The sequence below is a fragment of the Python bivittatus genome, unplaced genomic scaffold, assembly GCF_059951505.1.
Source record: "Python bivittatus isolate LINGU-HERP-01145 unplaced genomic scaffold, Pbiv_v1 ctg000480_np1212, whole genome shotgun sequence".
Classification (NCBI taxonomy): Eukaryota; Metazoa; Chordata; class Lepidosauria; order Squamata; family Pythonidae; genus Python; species Python bivittatus.
In genome coordinates this window covers 41,451,514-41,470,757 of record NW_028277075.1, presented here as the reverse complement: position 1 = coordinate 41,470,757, position 19,244 = coordinate 41,451,514, and the positions used below count along the sequence as shown (strand labels likewise).

Sequence of the window (19,244 nt, the reverse complement as noted above, 5' to 3'; positions counted from 1 at the left end):
GGCATCTCAACAGACACTCTGGCTAGTTCTTTCTAGAACAAGCTACAAAAAGAAGTCAATAGTAAATGGTGTTTTATTTTTCTAGTTTACTTGGACAATATGACTTTGAACCACAGATGGGGCTGTTCACAGTTTATTAAAGCAATTGAAAGGATACTATGTCCTCTGAATATATAACACATTCAATATACAGTAGCTGATATTGGTCAATTGGTATTTCCTTGAAAGCTGGTCTGTACCATGCGCTTTATAGAGCTAGTATGATAACTCAACAAGCCTCTAGTTTGAGAATTAAAAAAGGAGAGGATTGCTAAGTTTCTAAAAAAGCCACAATAGACTCTGATTGCTTGGGGGGTTGCAAGTTCGCCAGTCAGTTTAATTTTTTTTTAAATCAATCAGTCTGATATACAGACATATATATATTTTATTTAAAGTCTCACAATATCAAAGATCAAGTTACGTTTCTGCCCATCAGTGGTTTGAATAAATAGAATTCTACATTTGGATTGTACACAGGCTCCAGATTCCTATTTTTCTCTGGGTATCCTCTATTTTTTTGGAATGTAGGGTTCACTGGAAAGAGTTTTCATTTTTTTATTACAATGCTGGGAAATGGCAATAATGAAAGTAGTAATAAGGACTTCAAAACTGATTCCTGAAAAGTCATATAAATGTGAATGTTTATTTCTTACCACTGCAAAAAGGAAATTTGGGCCTCAGTCCTAAATAGCAGGATGTTTAGTCTTCACTGGAACATACTCCTTACTAAGGAGTAAAATGCATTGAATTCAGTGGCACTTACTTAAGCTTACAGATTTACTTAGAATGAGTTTAAATTAATACAGTAGAATGGCATTTGAATGAAATGAATAGGATTGGGCTACACATTCTCTGTTCAGAAGAAACAAAGATTATAGATTTTTTAAAGAAAATTGTTTGACTAAGTATTACATCTTATAATGTGAAATAAAATCGTGAGTCTTCTGTTAGCATACATTCAATATACTGTACATAAAAGATGTATATCTTTTATAAAAAGAAATAGTTTTTATCTTTATAAACTTGTAAAATGTTTTATAAAAGATGTACATTTGGAATTCAAATTTTCTGACAAGAGATTATATCAGGAGATCTATTCATTAAAGGCAATCAGTGAACAAGCCAAACGGGGTTCACAAAGTGGGGAAAGAAAGCTGTGCCTAATCATGGACTGGAGCCACAAGCACACTCTTGTATTGCAAAATACACAGATTTGCTAAGCCTTTTTTTTTTTTTAAATAAAATGAATGCAGGTCATGAAATAAATGGTGAGACCTGTAAGGTATGAACTGATTCCTGACAGTCCCATTCAGATGGTGGTAAACTAGAGGAGAAATGCAAAGACAAATGCTTTTCCATGGGAAAAACAGTCTACAAAGCACCCCTTAAATAGTATACACTCTAAAACATAGTTTACATTGATCAAAATATAAACAGACTTTTCATAGCTTATATTATATATAAATATCTGTGATATTGTCTGTGCCTTTTAAAAACACAGAATAATGACATTATACGTTTTACTTATTAATTTAGTTACTCACTAACAAGAATGTCAGATTGGCTCCTAGGCTGGAAAGCTGCCCTTAGGATGGATGTGGCATGTTAGCCAAGTATTGGGGCCCACAAGTTCCTCTCTGCAATTTTCAGCAGGAATGGAAAACAAGTTGGTCCTTCAAACATTAAGTGGGATGTAATCTATGGCTGGCAAAGCAAATGCAGCATAAACAGTTGCTACTTTCAGATGCTCAGTTCAACCAGTTTGGTGGTTACCAAAGCAATTGCAATGTTGTACTGGTGCCAAAATAAGTGGCAGGCACTCACACATTTACACAGTTTTATCATACAGTTGATGTAAATCATTTCTACCCATTGCTAGGTTGTGTATATGCTGTAATTTTAATCTTTAGCTTCAAAATCCTTGATAGCTTTGTCCTCCTTTACGTCCTCTTTCCTTAGGACAATCCCTTTCTCTCTGCCTGGCATTTTCTTCCATAATATCATGATAAGAAGATCCTTTCTTACATCTCATAAAGCATGCTTTTCCCATGAAATCTCTGAAACACATTCCTGGTCAAAGCCACCTACAGCGACGAAAATGAAATGTATGACATTGAAATACATACTTCCCCTCATTTGCCTTGTCCCCATTTTCTTCCATGTACTGGGTTGCTTACTTCAGCAGTTGACAACACCTTGGTTAACTTCAGAAGTTAGGTAGGATTGGCCCTGATTAGAACTTGGGGGTGCCTTGGAATTTTAAGGCTGTTAGCCACCCTGAGATGTTGAAACAGCAATACAGAAGAAGGGAATAGTAAAACTCCTCTGCAGAACTGCCAAGAAAACCACGGAGTTGCAGACTCTAGGAGGTGAACTTGATCTCTTCTGTTGCTTTCCATATGTAGAATTTTAGATTCTAAATCCCTTGGGGTAAGAAGATGTTTCATGTATAAAGTACCATGTTTATTGGGAGACTTCCAGTGAGCATCATGGCGAACTATGTCCCTTGAACAGAGGGACAACAGTGTGGCCAAAAATGGCATCCAAGTTTAAAGATTTGTAAAAAAAAAAAAAGGGGGGGGAGCAATATATAGCAAAAGGTTGGTTTTAGAAAGTTTTAAATGGATTAAGGGCTCAGATGGACTTGATTTAAGACTTTGAAGTTAATTGAAAGAGTCCTTCCCATGGGAAAATGTCTGTCTATATTTGGAAACAACTGATAAGATGACTTTGAAGGTTGGACACTAGAGGGCACCAGAAGGAAATAAATGCATCAATGGCTACCTTAAGAGAAATCTATGATGAATGGGCTCAGGAAGTTATGAAGTTATTTGCTATTACAGAAAATTAGAAGATGTTACTGAAGAGGAATAGGCCCCATTGAATAAAACTGAAATTGATTTGAATGTGGATTCAAAAATGATAGCCTATAAGAAAGAGATGGAAGCAATGGATTTACAAATGAAACTGGATGATGGTTTAATAATTAAAAAAGACATACTGTACAAATATTAAACCAGAAGAGTGATGTGGATAATGTCTCTACATTGGATTTACAAAAGGGACTTGTTGATGCTGTCAAAGATCTTTTGAGAAGACACAGTGAGAATATGAACAGTGACATGGATAACTTCTTTCTACTGGAATTATAAAAGGAGCTTGATAAAGACACCAAAGATTTTGAGAGAAGAGGCAGAGTATGAGAAAGCAGATGTTAGAACTTTGTTTGAGGGTTCTAAAGATTGTTGGGAGAAAGAAGAAAGAATATAATATTGGTTTATTTGATCAAGATTAAAATAAATGGGTTGCTATTTCTGGTAATGTTTAATGGTTTGTTGATTGGGACTGGATGACAATGCTTTAAAGATTTTGTTAATTTGAAGAGAGGAAATAGGGGGATATATTTAATCAGAAAGGGATATTTTATTTATTTATATTTCAAATTTAGTCACCGCCCATCTCACTCAAGAGCAACTCTGGGGAGTTTACAGTAAAATGAGAATAAATATTAATTAAAATACAATGAAAATACAATGAAAAACCATGTTCATACACAAATAACGGCTTCCAAGATACTGATGGTAAATAAAAGTTACAGGAGCATTTTCAAGGTGCCACCCACCCCTAGGGTTGGTTGCCCCTCTTCTTGCCCCATGCAAATTGGCAGAGCCAGGTCTTCACCCCTTTCCAGAAGGTCGGGAGAATAGGTGCCTGCCTCACCTCTGGGAGGGAGAATATTCCATAGGGCGGGGGCAATGGCAGAGAAGGCTCTCCTCCTAGGCCCTGCCAGTCAACATTCTTTCATTGACAGAGTCTGTAACATACCTTCTCTGCCTGACCAGGTGGGACAGGTCGATGTAATGAGGATGAGACATTTGAATTCCAAACATACATCTTTTATAAAATATAAAAAAATATAAAAGGAAGGATTCAAATTTGGTTTAGTAGATATAGTCTGTAATAGTTATGTTGTTACTTCTGATAACCCTTAATGGACTTTTGCTGATTAATATGAAGAAATGAGGTTCTAGGAATTGGTTTATAGAGAATGGTGTGAGGTTTGGGATGAAGAGATGCTTGGTTTTACTTTAAGAGATAGTGATAAATTGTTAATGTTGATTATACTTGCTGGGGATGAAGGGGGAGGTTTCTTCTTTTTCTTTTCATTCTTTTTCTGTACTTTTTAATATTTTTTTATATATTTTTTCTTTTTTATATATTTTTATACTATGCAGATTCTGTTAGTTTTATCTGTAGAATATAATCATCAATAAAATTATTATTAAAAATGATAAAGTACTATTGATAACCCCTAAATAACAGTTTTAATAATCTGATGGGGACAGAAGTTAATCTCTGGCTATCGTATTAAAATCTGAAAGATCCAATGAAAGGGTCTTATTTTCTTGAAAAACATCCTGAAACATTTATATTTTGCAGTGTCAGTTCATGCAAAACAAAAGGAAAGTGCGAAACATTTTTTCTCTAATTTTAATAGAGAAAGGTCCCATATATTGTGTAAATTAATAATGTATCAGTTGCTTACGTAACTTACTCAATTCAGAGATGCTTCCAACACAAGTTGCCAGGAGAGATTGTTCTAAAGTTCGAAGTTCTAGTTGGGCATAAGCATCAGCTCTTCCATTGCTGCATATTGATCCATCATTGTAAGGGCTGAAGTAGGCAGGCAGAGAAAGCACACCTTAAAAAGCCAGAGAAAACAGGCCTATTAGGAAACACTAGAACAAAATGAATATATCTGTACTGAAAAGGTAATGCAGTTCTATAAGACCTCTATAGTATATGCAGAGAACAGTCAGAATCAAAAGGGTACATTGTCTCCGAACTGAGCAACCCTTAACCAATGCGATACCCATGTTCATTAATGGGAAGTGAATCCCAATGGCCCAACTAATTAGTTTCCAGGTGATATATAATTATCGAAAGCAAACATGACACAGTCAAATAAATAGATCACATCCTCTCCTATCTTGTTACGATTCCCCATGACTTAAGAATGATGGGAATGACAAATATATAAATACAGATCTTCTGGAACCTTAATATTTGTAGCTTGGAGCCTCTAAATAACAATAAAGCCATGGGCTTATGTCTATTAGGGCTATGCAGAGCATTTTAAAAGACACTTGATGAGGCACATTAGCATGTGAAACATCCCTCCTTTAAGCGCTAAGGCAGTTGTATTCATTGGGACGCCTGGCACATCTGCAAGAGCTTTCCTGGATTATCTCTGCATTTGTGCGCGTGCACCCACAAAACGTCTCCTGCAATTGCCAGTGAAGCAAAGAGGATTCTGCCTCAATAGTTCATGCTCAGGCCAGCATGCTTCACAAAGCTCCTCTTTCAATGCTTTGCACAGTTACTGAAATTTTTAACCATTTACTTCTATTACAATTAAAAAAGGAATTCTGAGTTTGGTAGGGCCTACGCTACAAAACATTTTCTTTGTGGAGACTTAGTAGATTAGCTTTGTTTCATGTTTCCGAGTTGCTTCAAATATCTGAACTAGGATACCGTTTGCACCTTTCATTTGATTTCTGCCATTGTGTGGTTGGTATGTATGTATGTATGTATGTATGTATGTATGTATGTATTTCTTGATTTATATAGCCACCCATCTCACTTTTACATGACTCTAGGTGGCTTACAATAAAACAAATGCATAATAGAAAACAAAAATAAAAACACATAGCAGCCGGGCATGATCTAATCTATCATCCATACAACCAGGAGACGGGCTCCAATCCACACCCAGGGCCCCAGACTTGAGCACAAAGCCAGGTTTTCAAGGCATTATGAAAGGCCAACAGGGACGGGGCCAATCTAATCTCAGGGGAAATGATGTTCCAAAGGGCGGGTGCCACAGCAGAAAAGGTTCTGGGCCCTGCCAGCTGATGCTCTTTAGTGATGGTACCCAGAGCATGCCCCCTTTTCCAGATTGGGTAGGATATATAGAAACAATTGGGGAGAAATGGTCCTGTAAGTATGTATGAATGTATACATAATTATAATTCAGTATGTATTACTGTATATATACGTAAATATATAATTCACATTTCTAAGGCTGCCCAATACATCAAGAGTTCTAGGTGGTGTACATAATTTAAAAAAAAGGTATAAAACATTAAGTCAGTCAAAAAAGATAAGTCATCCAGGTGGAGCAAACATCTATTAAAAGTCCATAACATCTCTCACAAAGGGAGCCCACATCTCACCATAGCCCAGAACCTGGAGGAAAAAAGCCAGGTCTTCAGAACCTGTTTAAAGGACAGCAGGGTCGAAATCATGCAAATCTCAAGGGGGTTGCTCTTCGAGAGACCAGACTCTGCAACACAGAAGGCCTACTTCCAAGGTCTCATCAGAAGGCATTGTTTAAAGGAAGGGACCTGCAGCCTGCTGATTCTATCTGATCTTACAGAATGGATATGGTGGGTGTTAACCTAATTTGTCTAACAGTACCATCTTTGGTGGGCTGCTGAGCTAATTGATTGCTGGCTCAGCTGAGTTCAGTAGGAATTGTGTGTTTTACAGTATGCTTTACAATTGAAGCTTTAGAGGACACTGAGGATAAGGCAGAAGTGAGGAATGAATCCTGAACTTCTAACTGGGTTATTATTCCTTGGTACCTATATGTGCTCTTCATAATCTGCCCAAAGCTTAGATGACACAGCTTCTATTTGGATCATTTATCCCTCACACAGAAAGATGGAAGTGTTAGGTGGATGGCAGATTCAGCACATGATTTGTAAGGGGCTCTCTTCTCTTCCATTCTTTCAACACGCAGAGGAGCTACAATGGTTCTATACAGTGGTACCTCTAGTTACGAACTTAATCCGTTCCGTGACTCTGGTTGCAACTCGAGTTGGTCTCAAGTCGAGGTAAATTTTCCCATAAGGTTCAATGTAAATACGGTTAATCCGTTCCGCCCTCCGAATTTGGTCGTACCACGAGGCAAATTTCCCCATAAGGTTCAATGTAAATATGGCTAATCCGCCCTCCGAATTTGGTCGCACCCCGAGGTAAATTTCCCCCATAAGGTTCAATGTAAATACGGCTAAACAGTTCTGAAACATATGCATTTTATTTTTAAACCTCAAAAACCTTCCAAACGCCACAAAAACCTTCCAAACACCACAAAACACACCACAAGCCTCACCGAACGTCTCCTTGCTACCGCAATCTCGCCCCTGGAAGCCGCGACCGCGTGGCAGCAAGGAAAATGGCCGCGGATCTGGTTCGTAAGTAGAGGCAAGTTCGTAAGTAGAGGTAAATTTTTGGGGCCGGAGCTGGTCGTATCTCAAAAATTTCTTAAGTAGGGGCGTTCGTAAGTAGAGGTACCACTGTATCTGGCTATCAAAGCACATCCTGTAAATATATCCCAATGATCAAGTTACAATTGTAGCTATGTTGTTATCTTTATAGGGATAACAACTCAGATTTCTGGCTATCATCTAGTAATCAAATAAGAGCATTGGTGACAACCACTGCAGCAGCCCTTGATTGAATTAAGGTTAGCAAAAAAGGGGGAGATGCTATTATCATTTGAAATCAGGCAAGTAAAATGAGTTGCTTTATCTGTTAAGTAAGACTGAAGTTCATAACACCAAGCAGGAGCACCAAAAAAGTCTAGATTGTGGCTACAATTGTGTGGTGAGAGCCCTGCTCCAAGAAGTAGAAATTATATTAACACCAGTTAGTGGGTCTCTTAAGCCAGTGTTTTTTCAGTTTCACCACTGGATTTGTTTGGTTATCTGAGGTTTATGGTTCTTTTTCAATAGAAAGCTATTCAACATTCTACTCTTAACAGCATTATAAAAAAAAAAAAAAGAATATTAGTGCCAACCTGAACTGTGTTCATAAACTATACTAAATTATGCTATAAAGGAATTTGTTGGCCAAAATACAGCACAGAATTAAATGTTCCTGAGGCTGTAAATTGCATTAGATTGTGGTTATTTTTATAACACATTTCATAAACAGACTTAATGCCAGTAGTGCTCTGTTATCTCTCACATCTCCGCTAAGAGGTCCACTGATTCTGGCCATAAATGCATCATTTAAATTGTCAGTTAACAAAGCAACATCTGTATAGACCATATTGTACATCTCTGTAATACCATGATCAAGACTACATAGAGCAAAAATCTTTTTTTTTCTCCCAAAGCCTTTGAAATAGCAGTTGAGAATTAAGCATGTTTATTCTACCTTAATATAAGAAACCTGTTCATGAAGCTTTTTCTCCAGCAGGCTTAAAAGACTTGCATACAGGATGGAGTTCCAATAAGCCATTTCTTTAAAAATGAAATGATTTAGCCAGCTGAAACATTTTTTAAAAAATGTTGCCTACAATGTGATACTTTTTAAAACAGTCAACATGTTCCCAGTTTCCATTTTCCTAGCCAAAATCAGTTGAGGAGGAAAAAAAAAGGACTCCCCCTTTTCATCACGTTCTTCCTTTTAACATTATTATACTCACAGTTATTTCAAACAAACAACTTTAAATGTAGTTGAGAGAAACATACTGTTTGGGGCCTTTGGAATCAGCAGTTTATTCATTTTAAGGGCCAAGTATTAATGCATATTTGCATTTAATTTCCAGTTTTTTTAAATGAGAATGTTTCTGCATGTGTGAACTGATAACTAGAGATTCAGAACAGATGCAGAGGGTGCATTTAATTTTTCCTTTCCATACTCTTGTCTTGATGAAAGTCTCTTCCTTGAAGCTGATAAATGGGCATGGTAGAAACCTTACTGGTCATTCCTGAAGGCTGTCACTACCTCCCAATTAATGATATTTCAAAAAATGAACTGTACATTGAATGCAAAACACATTTTAGTGTCACAAGTAGTTTGGTATTTTTAAATAAATTCTGGTTTTATATCAGAACTTTCAAAATTAATTGAGATGGAGCTCAACAATGTAAACATATTTTGGTGGAAGTAAAGATCAGAGTCAGCTGCTAAATTTCATTCTTGCAAAATTGCATTCATCTCTTCAGAAAGGGTCACTCTTTGACTGTAGCAATTTCGTAGTTGTAGTTGTAGTAACACTTTTGAAAGTGTTCTAAAAAGGCATATATTTAGTTATTGGAAGTTTATGTTCTCCTTCACAAAAGCCCTTCCAATCTTTTTCCACCAATACTGCCTGCAAGGAAGTTTAGGCTGAGACAGCAAAATCATCTGGTGAAGTTAATGGTAATGTAGGAATTTGAACACCAATCTCCCCCAGTCTCTAACACAGCCTTTACCAACCTGGCACTCTTCAGATGCAGTTGTACTGCACAGGTCAGGCTGTGGAAGACAACAGAAGCAACTATATCATACTTTCTCAGTGGAAAAGTGGTGGGTAACCTATGAGGCATCAGATATTGTTGGTACACATACCATATATGTTATGTGTCTCTTTGCTGCTTCCTAGTCGTTGTCCAGCATTTTGCATCCCCAAAAGATTGTGCCTAGTTATTGGGCTTCGAGGAAAGGATTAAGATTTCACAGATTCAATATGGAGGACACGTCTCAATGGAGAAAAAGCCACAAGGGCTATGTAGGCCTCACTATAATTCTATTTCTTTACTATCTATCTTTACTATCCCAGGTTTTCCTCAACTCTCAATGGCCTTAATAATTACATGATATTTAGAGAAGGGGGAGACCCACTTCAGTAAAGTCAAAGAGACAATAAGGAAATATTGAAAATCTCTGAGTTTTTGCCTTATAATGTTCTTTATACGTTATTGAAGACCATTTAAGCTTACAGATATGACTATTAAAAAAAACTAAGAATATGCACTGATAATTACTGAACACAGCAGGATATAGGTGAAGAGAAATGAAAAGAAGTTAAGCTATTCCACGTTGCTCATTAAGCAGGTTTACGAAGTCCTGTGTTTTCTTCTCTCACACATTTCCTTTTGAAGAGAGACAGAGGAAAAAAAAGAGTAACAAGAAACTATATAGTAGTTTCAGGAAATTAAAATGGAAAGAAAAACATCTGAGGAAAAAAATATGTGACTTCAGAAAGACGTTCACCAGCATATAAAAGTATGAATTCTGGAACTGAAATCCTTTTAGATTAGACTTGAACAAGATCTAGTCTACATGATCAGCACAAACAGGGTCTTAATCACAAGCTCTCCTTTATGACATACAGCTGCAGTCTCTGCTTCTGACTATCACAGTCTTACACAAAGGGTCCATCAAATGAAATGAATCAAGGACAGGCAATCATTGCCTCCCTTGGACCATGTCAGGCTCTTTGTCTCACCTGACCTTTAAAATTATTCTTTTAATTAAAAACAAAAAAAGAGAAGCTGGCATACTGCAAAACAATGAGCTAGCCTCTAGCAGCTATATACAAGTAGAATGTCCAAATGAGTTCCTCCAGTCTGCAAGCTCCATAGAGATTTTCTGATGGAAATGGAAGCTGTGCTACGTTATGACAAGTCAGAGGAGGTGGTTGACAGTAAAAGCAAGAAGGCAGGTGTAGATAAGATGAGCTATCTCTGGCTGGCTAACTGGGGATAAATGCAAAAAGTCTGTGGACCATCTGTGGTCTGCAGACCATGGATTGAGTATCACTGTTCAAGCATAATAATTACTTACAAGAATTTTTCTGGACCCCAATAAGCCTCATAAACAGTCTTAGAAAATTAAAACCAGGGGAAAAACCTAGAATAGCACTTTGTCAAGAAGTGTGATTGCCTGTTCAGAAAAAAAGGGAAAAAAATGCAAAGTTGGATGTTTAAGAGGATTCTGGGGGTTAGAAGGACTGTGGAGAAGTTTGCCTTTGGAAAAATGGGCAAATCTTGGCAGCCATTTTATGAACAGGTAGCTCTCCCACACACAGAGCAGCCATTTTATGAGAAAATTCACAATATTCTCAAATAATATATTTGCTTTAATATTCCAAAAGTGTTCACCAGCCTAAAGAAATTGCCCAGCCCTGCAGTGGATGAGGTGGAAGTCAGAGCATTAGGCAAAGACATCAGTCATGCAGTACCTGAGCATGTTTGTCGGCCTTTGCCTCAAGAAGAAGCTTTGTAGGTCTGAAACAGCACTTTGAATTGTGCCTGGCAATTTAACTGGCAGTTAGTGAAATATAATCAGTATACATACAGTGGGCTCTGAGGTTTGTCTTGGGTAATAATTGCTCAGCCAACATTTTTGCTCCAGCTGTAACTCTGTTTTGCTGAAGCCATCTATGTCACGGAGCAATATCAGCAAGAAAATGAAGGTCTTAATGAGGTCCTCATTAATTAGGCCTGCATAATCCAAACTTTCTCTCTACTGTATGTCAGTGTTTCTCAACCTTGGCAGCTTTAAGGTGTGTGGAATTCAACTTGCAGAATTCCCCAGCCTTGGAGTTAAATTCCACACACCTTAAAGCTGCCAAGGTTGAGAAACACTGCTCTGTGTAATAGCCTATGCAGGTTTGCCTATTAAAGTAACAGGCATTCCACTATTAGTCTACTGAAGGTGACTATGCCCTGTACAAGGAGCTGCCCTAATCTGATCTGTATTGAATTCTCATAATCCACAGTACAGATCATAGTCATGCCTTCTAGTGATAATGGAAGCTTTAGTCCAACATATTTTACAGTACAATTCTAGTTTACTGCTTTTTTCAGCTTATCACTCACCTAAGCAGCCTCTTTTCAGATCCCTTCAGCCTCAGAATTTAGCACAAATATTGCTCCTAAGAATTCCAGTTTAATTTTTAGGATTACTATATTATTCAAAGGACAGTTGATACAATGCAATGGATTCACCTCCAATTGTTTCTCTCAATTGCCTATTTCTAAGCCCGTTAATTATATTCAGTTTGAAAATATGTATTCAATACTCCAGGTGAGAAATGAGGATGATCATTATGCTGGTCTTTGCAAGTGAGCTTTGGGTAGCAATATTTAACACTGTGCAGGAATTTTCTGTAGCAAGTAAAACATTCTAATCCAATTGAAAATTTAACTCCATTGTGGAATTCGGCCAAGCCATCAAGAATGAAACCCTTATACAAAGTGTGCCAAAATATTTTAAGAGACCACAAATGGTCAGAGCTTCCATTCATGTGCCTTCCACATCACACCAAAAGCGCATTGTCCTACTAGCTGATTCTAAAATACTGATTCAGTACTGTATCCTGAGGCAGAAACCCCACCTGCTCATTAAACCCACTTCCTGGAGTTCATTCCTTCCTCCCTGGGAATTCTCTCAAGCAGCTACTTAAACTCCAGTAGATTTATGAACTCTGATTAGATCTCAATCATAAATAGTTAATCCTTATAAAAAATCTAAAAGTCTAAGCATTTCCTTGAACATTAACAACACCAATAATAGTAGCAGTAGCAATAAACAAGTAAATGGTACAGTTTTACTTTACTATTTGGTATAATAACAAACAGGTATAATAACTAATTTGGTAGAATTGTCATGCAGCAATCAGAACTGTTTTTTTTTTTTAAATTAGAATCATACTGTTTTCCTGAATGGGAATCTTGTTCTTCTTGCTGTTATTGGTACAACTTTCCAGAAGTCCTACCAGCATGGCAAAGGATGCTGGGAACTGTAGTTCAACCAAATGTAAGAGATTCTCCACATTTGCTATATAGAGAACTCAGGTTCATTCATATAAATACAGGTTTAGCATGGGGATTTGGAAAAGTGATTTGATCTTTGGTAATTGATACCTTGATTGTGTTTGCTTTGTGTAAATTCTTTAAGTTTCTGAAAAACAAGTGACAATTACATTGATTACAACTTTTCAGTCAATTACATTATTGAATAATACCAAACATATGAATATGAGGATACAAAAGAGCGACAAAAAGAGACTCCAGAATGAAATCAGATGTTTCCTGTCTACAAGTTTCAGAGCAGTTATGTTGACAAAATACAGACTTTCCTGAAAAAAGAAATACACCTAAGTATTATAAACAGCTGTCTTGCCAGGTATGGGTCTGACTTGATTACGCAAACCATATAAGATTGAGGAGAATGCTCTTTATATTCTTTACTATATTTATTTTATATCACCTTTTAGTTTTCTGCTCCTTGATTTGCAACTCTATAGATGTCTACTCAGAAAAAGGTTTCACTGGCTTGGATTCTAGATACATCCGCTCCCGCTGCGCCTTAGAAAAAACCCCTTCAATGAATCCAATTCTCTCTGTGAATAAAGCCTTCTTTATTAAATGGAGCAGAATTTTAACATCTATATTAGCTATAGTTTTCAATGGAATTTATTGAGGTATACCTTTTAGCCTTAAAACAGTGCTAATCTATGTTGGTTCCTCCTTTCTGGGTAAACTCAAGCAAGCTATAATCAATGGTTAATATACTTTTGAGGGAGTTTCCAAATATTTTGAAGGTGATATTGCCATGCCCTTTCACAAAATTCTGCAGACGTTTCCATTTGTAACATTCTGATGTCTGCTTCTTGCTTTATTTGTCTTTATTTATGTCTTTATTTAACCACCCAAAACCAAACGATCAAGCAGGCAATAATTACCTGCTGTCTGTTGAGTGACAGCACTTAAGGGCTGCCCTTTTGAAGTGTCTCCGGTTATCCTAATGCTTCATATGTGTATGTAATGGCCCTTCTGTCTTTAAACGTCATGAATGTAAAAATATGCTTGCAACTTCCTATTCAAATATGTTTTCAACTTCCTATTAATATATAGGATTATTTGTAAGACTGCTACTTAGCTACTAAGTTAAGAGTTAAGATGTTGCCATGTTCCTCCCAAATTATGTAACTCCCTCAATGCCATGAATGCCGTCATAATCTGTTGTAAGAGCATGACAGAGAGCAACACAAGGATATTAAGCAATTGCTAAAGTTTTAACCAATGAGTCAACAATCCAGACAAACTAGAGTGGCTGCTTCCTTTTTATAAAAATTGTAATTTCCTCCAAAAGCGCTGGGTACCAGACCTGATGTGTTCTGCTTTCGGTTCTCATAAAAGACTTTTAAAAATCAGCTTTGGTTTTAATGATGTCTCAGTCAAGGGAACTTACATTGAGGCTTTCCTCCATTTTATCTCCATAATAGCAAACATCCCATGAGGTAGGTTGAATTTAGACAGAATACCTGGTTCAGGGTGAACCAGGAACTTCTGTGGTCAAGTGGAGATTTGAACTTAAGTCTCTCAGTTAAATTCATGTAGTTAAACCCAGATGCTCTTATACACACACACACACACACACACACACACACACATTCCTATATATATATATATATATCTCATACACACATATATTCCTAAGCACAATTCAGGACTGAAACAGTTACCTATGCATAGGCACACAGCCATACTCTTGTCTGAGCAAATCCTGAATCCTGTCCCCCTTGCTGTCTGCCTTTTCTAATAAAAGCAGTAACAACTACAGATAGCAGAAGATTAGATCCTGGGCTGCACTGCAAGGAAGGGAGTAGGACGACTAGATATTAGGTTGAGGGGATGGGTAAGAGGGGAGGAAGGCTAGAATCCTGGATTGAGGAAAGGTGGATTCTGGGTTGTGGGGCAGGAAGGGAGGAGGACAGCCAGGGCTGGCAATTGGGGTGGGGAGTGGGCAGCTAGGAAATTTAAAAAAAAGGACTGGGGAGAAGGATAATGGCTGGGTACAGGTAAAGGAGAGGGATGAACTGATGCAGTAGAAAGAAAAAGCAGAGAACAGGCAGCTGGATGTAGAGAACAAGAAGATCAAGGGAGACAGGAGAGGGATGAGTGTTGCACAGATTCAGAAAGAGGAAGAAAGTGGGGAAAGAAGCAGTAGTCCTGGCCATTTTAGTTACAGTATTATGGACTCCTGGCCAGAGGGAGAATTTAGTCTAAAACTTGGCCTTGTCTGGGCAATGCTGGACATATGGTATGCCTAATGGAGAGCAATTATTCCTTCCTCTTCTCCTGCTTGGCAGATGAAGGCAAAGGGCAAGCATAAATAGAAAGCAAATGGGAAGTAGCCTTTGAGATTTTACACAAACAAGCAAAAAGTAGTTTTTTTGGATTTCTCATTAAGAGCACTGTGTATACAGTTCTTCAGCAATCAAAGCTAGAGAAAATATAACCAAATTTGTCAAACCATCATTAGTGCAGAAATTGGATAGGGCTGAAGTCAGTCTTAGGAATCCTGATTCAGAAAGTCCAAAGATTAAAAATTATTAGTTTTTACAGGGAAGTAGGCTTATGAAATATTACAGACCAACACATTTATTATGGTATAACGTTTTGTGGAGTACAGTTTGATTAATCAGATTTCAATAAAATGTTTGTGTTGGAAATAAAATTCATGTATCTCCTGACAGTCTTATTTGCACTGTGTAGTATCATCTGAATAATAATGTGGCTCCATGTAAGTCGTACACTGGAAAAGAAACCATCTGCTGCTTCATTTCAACGTTCTCAGATAAATACTTGGAACTGTTTAGTAGGCTGGGTTATTTGCAATGAAGCAAAATACTTTATTCATAATGCCTGAATAATTCTGAATAATCCTTCTAACCTCATGATAATAAGAGGTTCCAACTGGTCAGCCGAAACTGAATTGGTATAATGTAGTGGTTAAGAGTGTGAATTCTGAGCCAGGAACTCCCTGGCTTAAATCTGTCAGCCTCATTATGAAGCTTTAGACATGCCTCTACATGTTAACCTCAGTCCCCCATCTGCAATAAGGAAATAATACGTGGCTGTTTTAAAGATTATTAACATGATGTTGCTTACCAAAAGATTGTATATGAAAGGCATACAGATGTAATAGGAGAAAAAATCAAAAAGTAGATAAGAAGACAACAATGAGCATTTGACTACCTTACTCAGGGTGTTTTAAAGAGGGGACAATTGTTTCAGACTGCATACATTCATACATTTGAGGCACAATTCAAAGTATAGTCCAGTGTTTGAAATTATCAGCAACCAGTCAGTTAAAACATAATCTAGCTATTTCAATATGTTGGGGTTCTCCATGCAGTCCTATTTGCTAGTCCACTGATTTCTATGATCAATAACAATAAACCCAAATAGGGAAAAGATTACATTGACATAGAATGCAATGAAAAGAAAGGGAAGGAGTTCAAATGATCCTTCTGAGCCTGGAGCTCTTGGGGTTTTAAAAAAGCCTTGGTTTCACCTATAAGCAGGATCTCCTGTAAGTTCTTAAGAGACAAAATCCAGGATACAAACCAGCAAGATCAGGTGGTTGATGCAGTTATTAGAGGAAGAGGCCCAAGGATTCAGGTTTTTAAGTAAATGCTTTTTAGTATTCAGAGCAGGGCACCAAGATGTTTAAAGGGTCAGTGAAGACTTGCTATCCAATACTGGCCAGGATACTGGTTTAGCTGGACCAGTGGAAGAGTCTTTTTACTTCTTCTGTTTATTATACATACTTCCCTCCTTTCCCCTCTTCTGTATTAAAGATCTCTTACGAAAGATTGCTTCCCATGTTTTACTTCTCTGCCCCATGTCCTTCCCATTTCACAGTGAAGTCTTTTCCCATTCCATTATTGCCCTACTAGCCACAGCAGATGACTTTAGTTGTGATTTAATCTTCCTTCAGGCAATCAGATTCATATTCATACTATACTATACTATACTATACTATACTATACTATACTATACTATACTATACTATACATACTGAAATTATTTCTGAAAAGCAGGATTGTTTTCCCAACTTTCAGTAATGATCCTGTAGTCACAGGATGGGCAGTGTGTTCAGAGCCCTCCGGTAAATCGATGTTACATTTTTTTCTGTTTATACCATCCAAAACAGAAGATTGTTTTAATCTGTGCCACTTGCCTTTAGCTATTTGCAGAAGCTCAAAAAGCATGACTTATACCCCACCATGGAAGGGCCACCCTTCTTTAGCATCTCTTTCAGATTGTATAGTAGTTAAGACAACTAATATACAGCTCTCTTGAATGCACAATTCAGATTACAACAATGCCACTTTGAGTTTTGTTTTTAGAAGAATGTCAACGGTCATGGCCATTATTGATTTTTTTGCAGAATCATTTTTAAAGACATGAGAGAAAGCTATTTTCTTAGCAATATTCTGATTGACCTGACATAGTTCTTTGAAGAGCACAGAATCAACATTACATGTTAATGACTTTGCATTGTGCTTTAAAAGCGAAGAATTAATAGCTTGTAATGTTTTAAAGTTAATAACAACAACAAATGGTCTGAGAAGCTATGACCTAGAATGTTGCAAACAGGATTCTTCAAATATATTTAGTACGACACACCCCTGTTGTACATATTTTTAATTAACTGAAATGATGCTGCAAATTGGACCATGCAAATCACAGCCAGAAGCCTTAACCTAATTAAAGCTCTATTGGATTACCAGTTCTCTTTCTATTTTTTAAAAGAAGTTCTTTTAGAAAGGACCTCCACAGACTGGGATGCTGCCAGGGAAAACCACCGCAACGACAATTACTCTTTAAAAATGAGCAATATAGTTGTTATGTTACAAATCAAATATCTGTCTAGTTCAGTCTGTAGTTGTCAAACACTTATTTCTCAAACTTTTCACTGAAGGTATCAGTAGAGTTTGGGGTCATAGAGTTATATCATAGAGTTCCTGAATTCTAACAGGGAAGTGAAAATGTTACTTTGTTCTTGTGGTGGGAGAGAGAACCAGTAGGATGAATGTGCTTTGTTGCTGGTACTTGTGGGAGTTTGGCCTGGCAGCCCCCTAATGAGGGCCTGGTCAGGGGACATGGTCCCCTCAGACAAGGGCATGTGCTCTGTCATGTCACCCAAGTTTATTCTCACGAGTCATCTGACTAAAACAGGCCTAACTTAATGTTTTTCAAACCAATTTTCTATATCCAACTCCCTCAAATAATACATTGTTTTAGTGTCATGTGCCTAATACAACAACTTCTTCTTTGTCTTTATGGGAGCTAAGTAACAACTGAGATGTCAGTGTATTAGGTTTTCTGTCTTCCCAGAATGAAGAACAAAATATAGATGAATTTTTGTCACACTGTTTACTGTAATGAATTACGTTTTCTTTGATGCAAAAACCTTGTACATTTTATGCTTACTGTAATGAATATGTGTGTATCATAATGACTTTTTCTGTTTTGCTATGTTTAATTTTCTATATTGTTTTACGATATTCTAATCATACGAGCACTAAGTCCTAGCCATATGGGTTTGGCTCATGCAGTCCAATGGAGCAACAGTTCTGCCTGTACAAAAACTCATGCTTAATAGTTATGCAGCACGTACTAATAACAAGAAGGCAAACCACTGGCAATCAGGATGAATAATGAGTAAAGTTGGCAGACACATTCAGTACCCAAGTTAGTTCAACATATATAATTTAATACTAAAAATAATGGAAATAGATCTGTCCAGTTGAAGCAAATAATAACAAAATATTAAAATAGCCTTGAATTGAGTTTTTCAAAAGGTAGAACTTGATTCCTCATAACTTTTCCATATACTTTTGTTGATACAAAAGTATTTTGTTATTGCGTTCTGCCAGGATGGCATTTCTTTTTTACTTTCTGATCTAGCCTACAGCCCTGACATTTTCCCATCCAAGTACAAAACAAACCTGCTTAGCTTTCTTGAAAAGAGCTAGGTGCTACTACCTGAATTGAACAAGTGAATAACAGCCTTAGCTAATTTTTTTTAAAAAGCCTGTTGAATGCTAAAGCTGATACAGTAGTTGCTTTTGGGACAGGAAAACTATCCCTCCCTCCATCTCTCTCACCTTCAATAATTCAACATTTTAACAATAATTTAATAATAATTGTTGGATCTGTTCATTCCTCTCTTCAGGTCACAACAGGATTACGGCCACTGCCTTTAAGCAAGATAAAAATGTTACTCTTTATATGTAAGTGTATTTTTCTTCAAGTGCTTTATCATATCCTGTCACCCTTTATTTTTCTACTCTAAACAGCCTAGAGGCATCCTATTTTATAATTTTATTTTTTAATTAGTATTAAGCTGTCATTTTTCAGTGATTTCCCTTTCTTTCAGTCAAGAATTAAAATGTTTCCCCACTGGTGTGCTGGGCATATTTTTGCAATTTTATTTCCTCATTTCTAAGTCTCTTCTCTTCCAAGTCATGCCACTACATTAAATTCAAAACATTAATGGCATAAATAGACTATGAGTAGCAGTGAACTAATGCAGCCTGGATGGAGTCATATGACTTACTCTCT

The 19,244-nt window shown here is 37.0% G+C and overlaps 1 protein-coding gene across 2 annotated transcripts in view; it reads right to left on the bottom strand.

Moving 5' to 3' along the window:
- The window catches only part of ABTB2 (ankyrin repeat and BTB domain containing 2), a 156,414-nt gene that overhangs the window by 51,257 nt on the left and 85,913 nt on the right, over positions 1-19,244 (bottom strand). For both annotated transcript variants that reach the window (XM_025166947.2, XM_007428714.3), the window contains exon 2: positions 4,595-4,741. In XM_025166947.2, the coding sequence (XP_025022715.1) occupies positions 4,595-4,741 (147 nt within the window). The remainder of the gene's footprint in view (positions 1-4,594; positions 4,742-19,244) is intronic.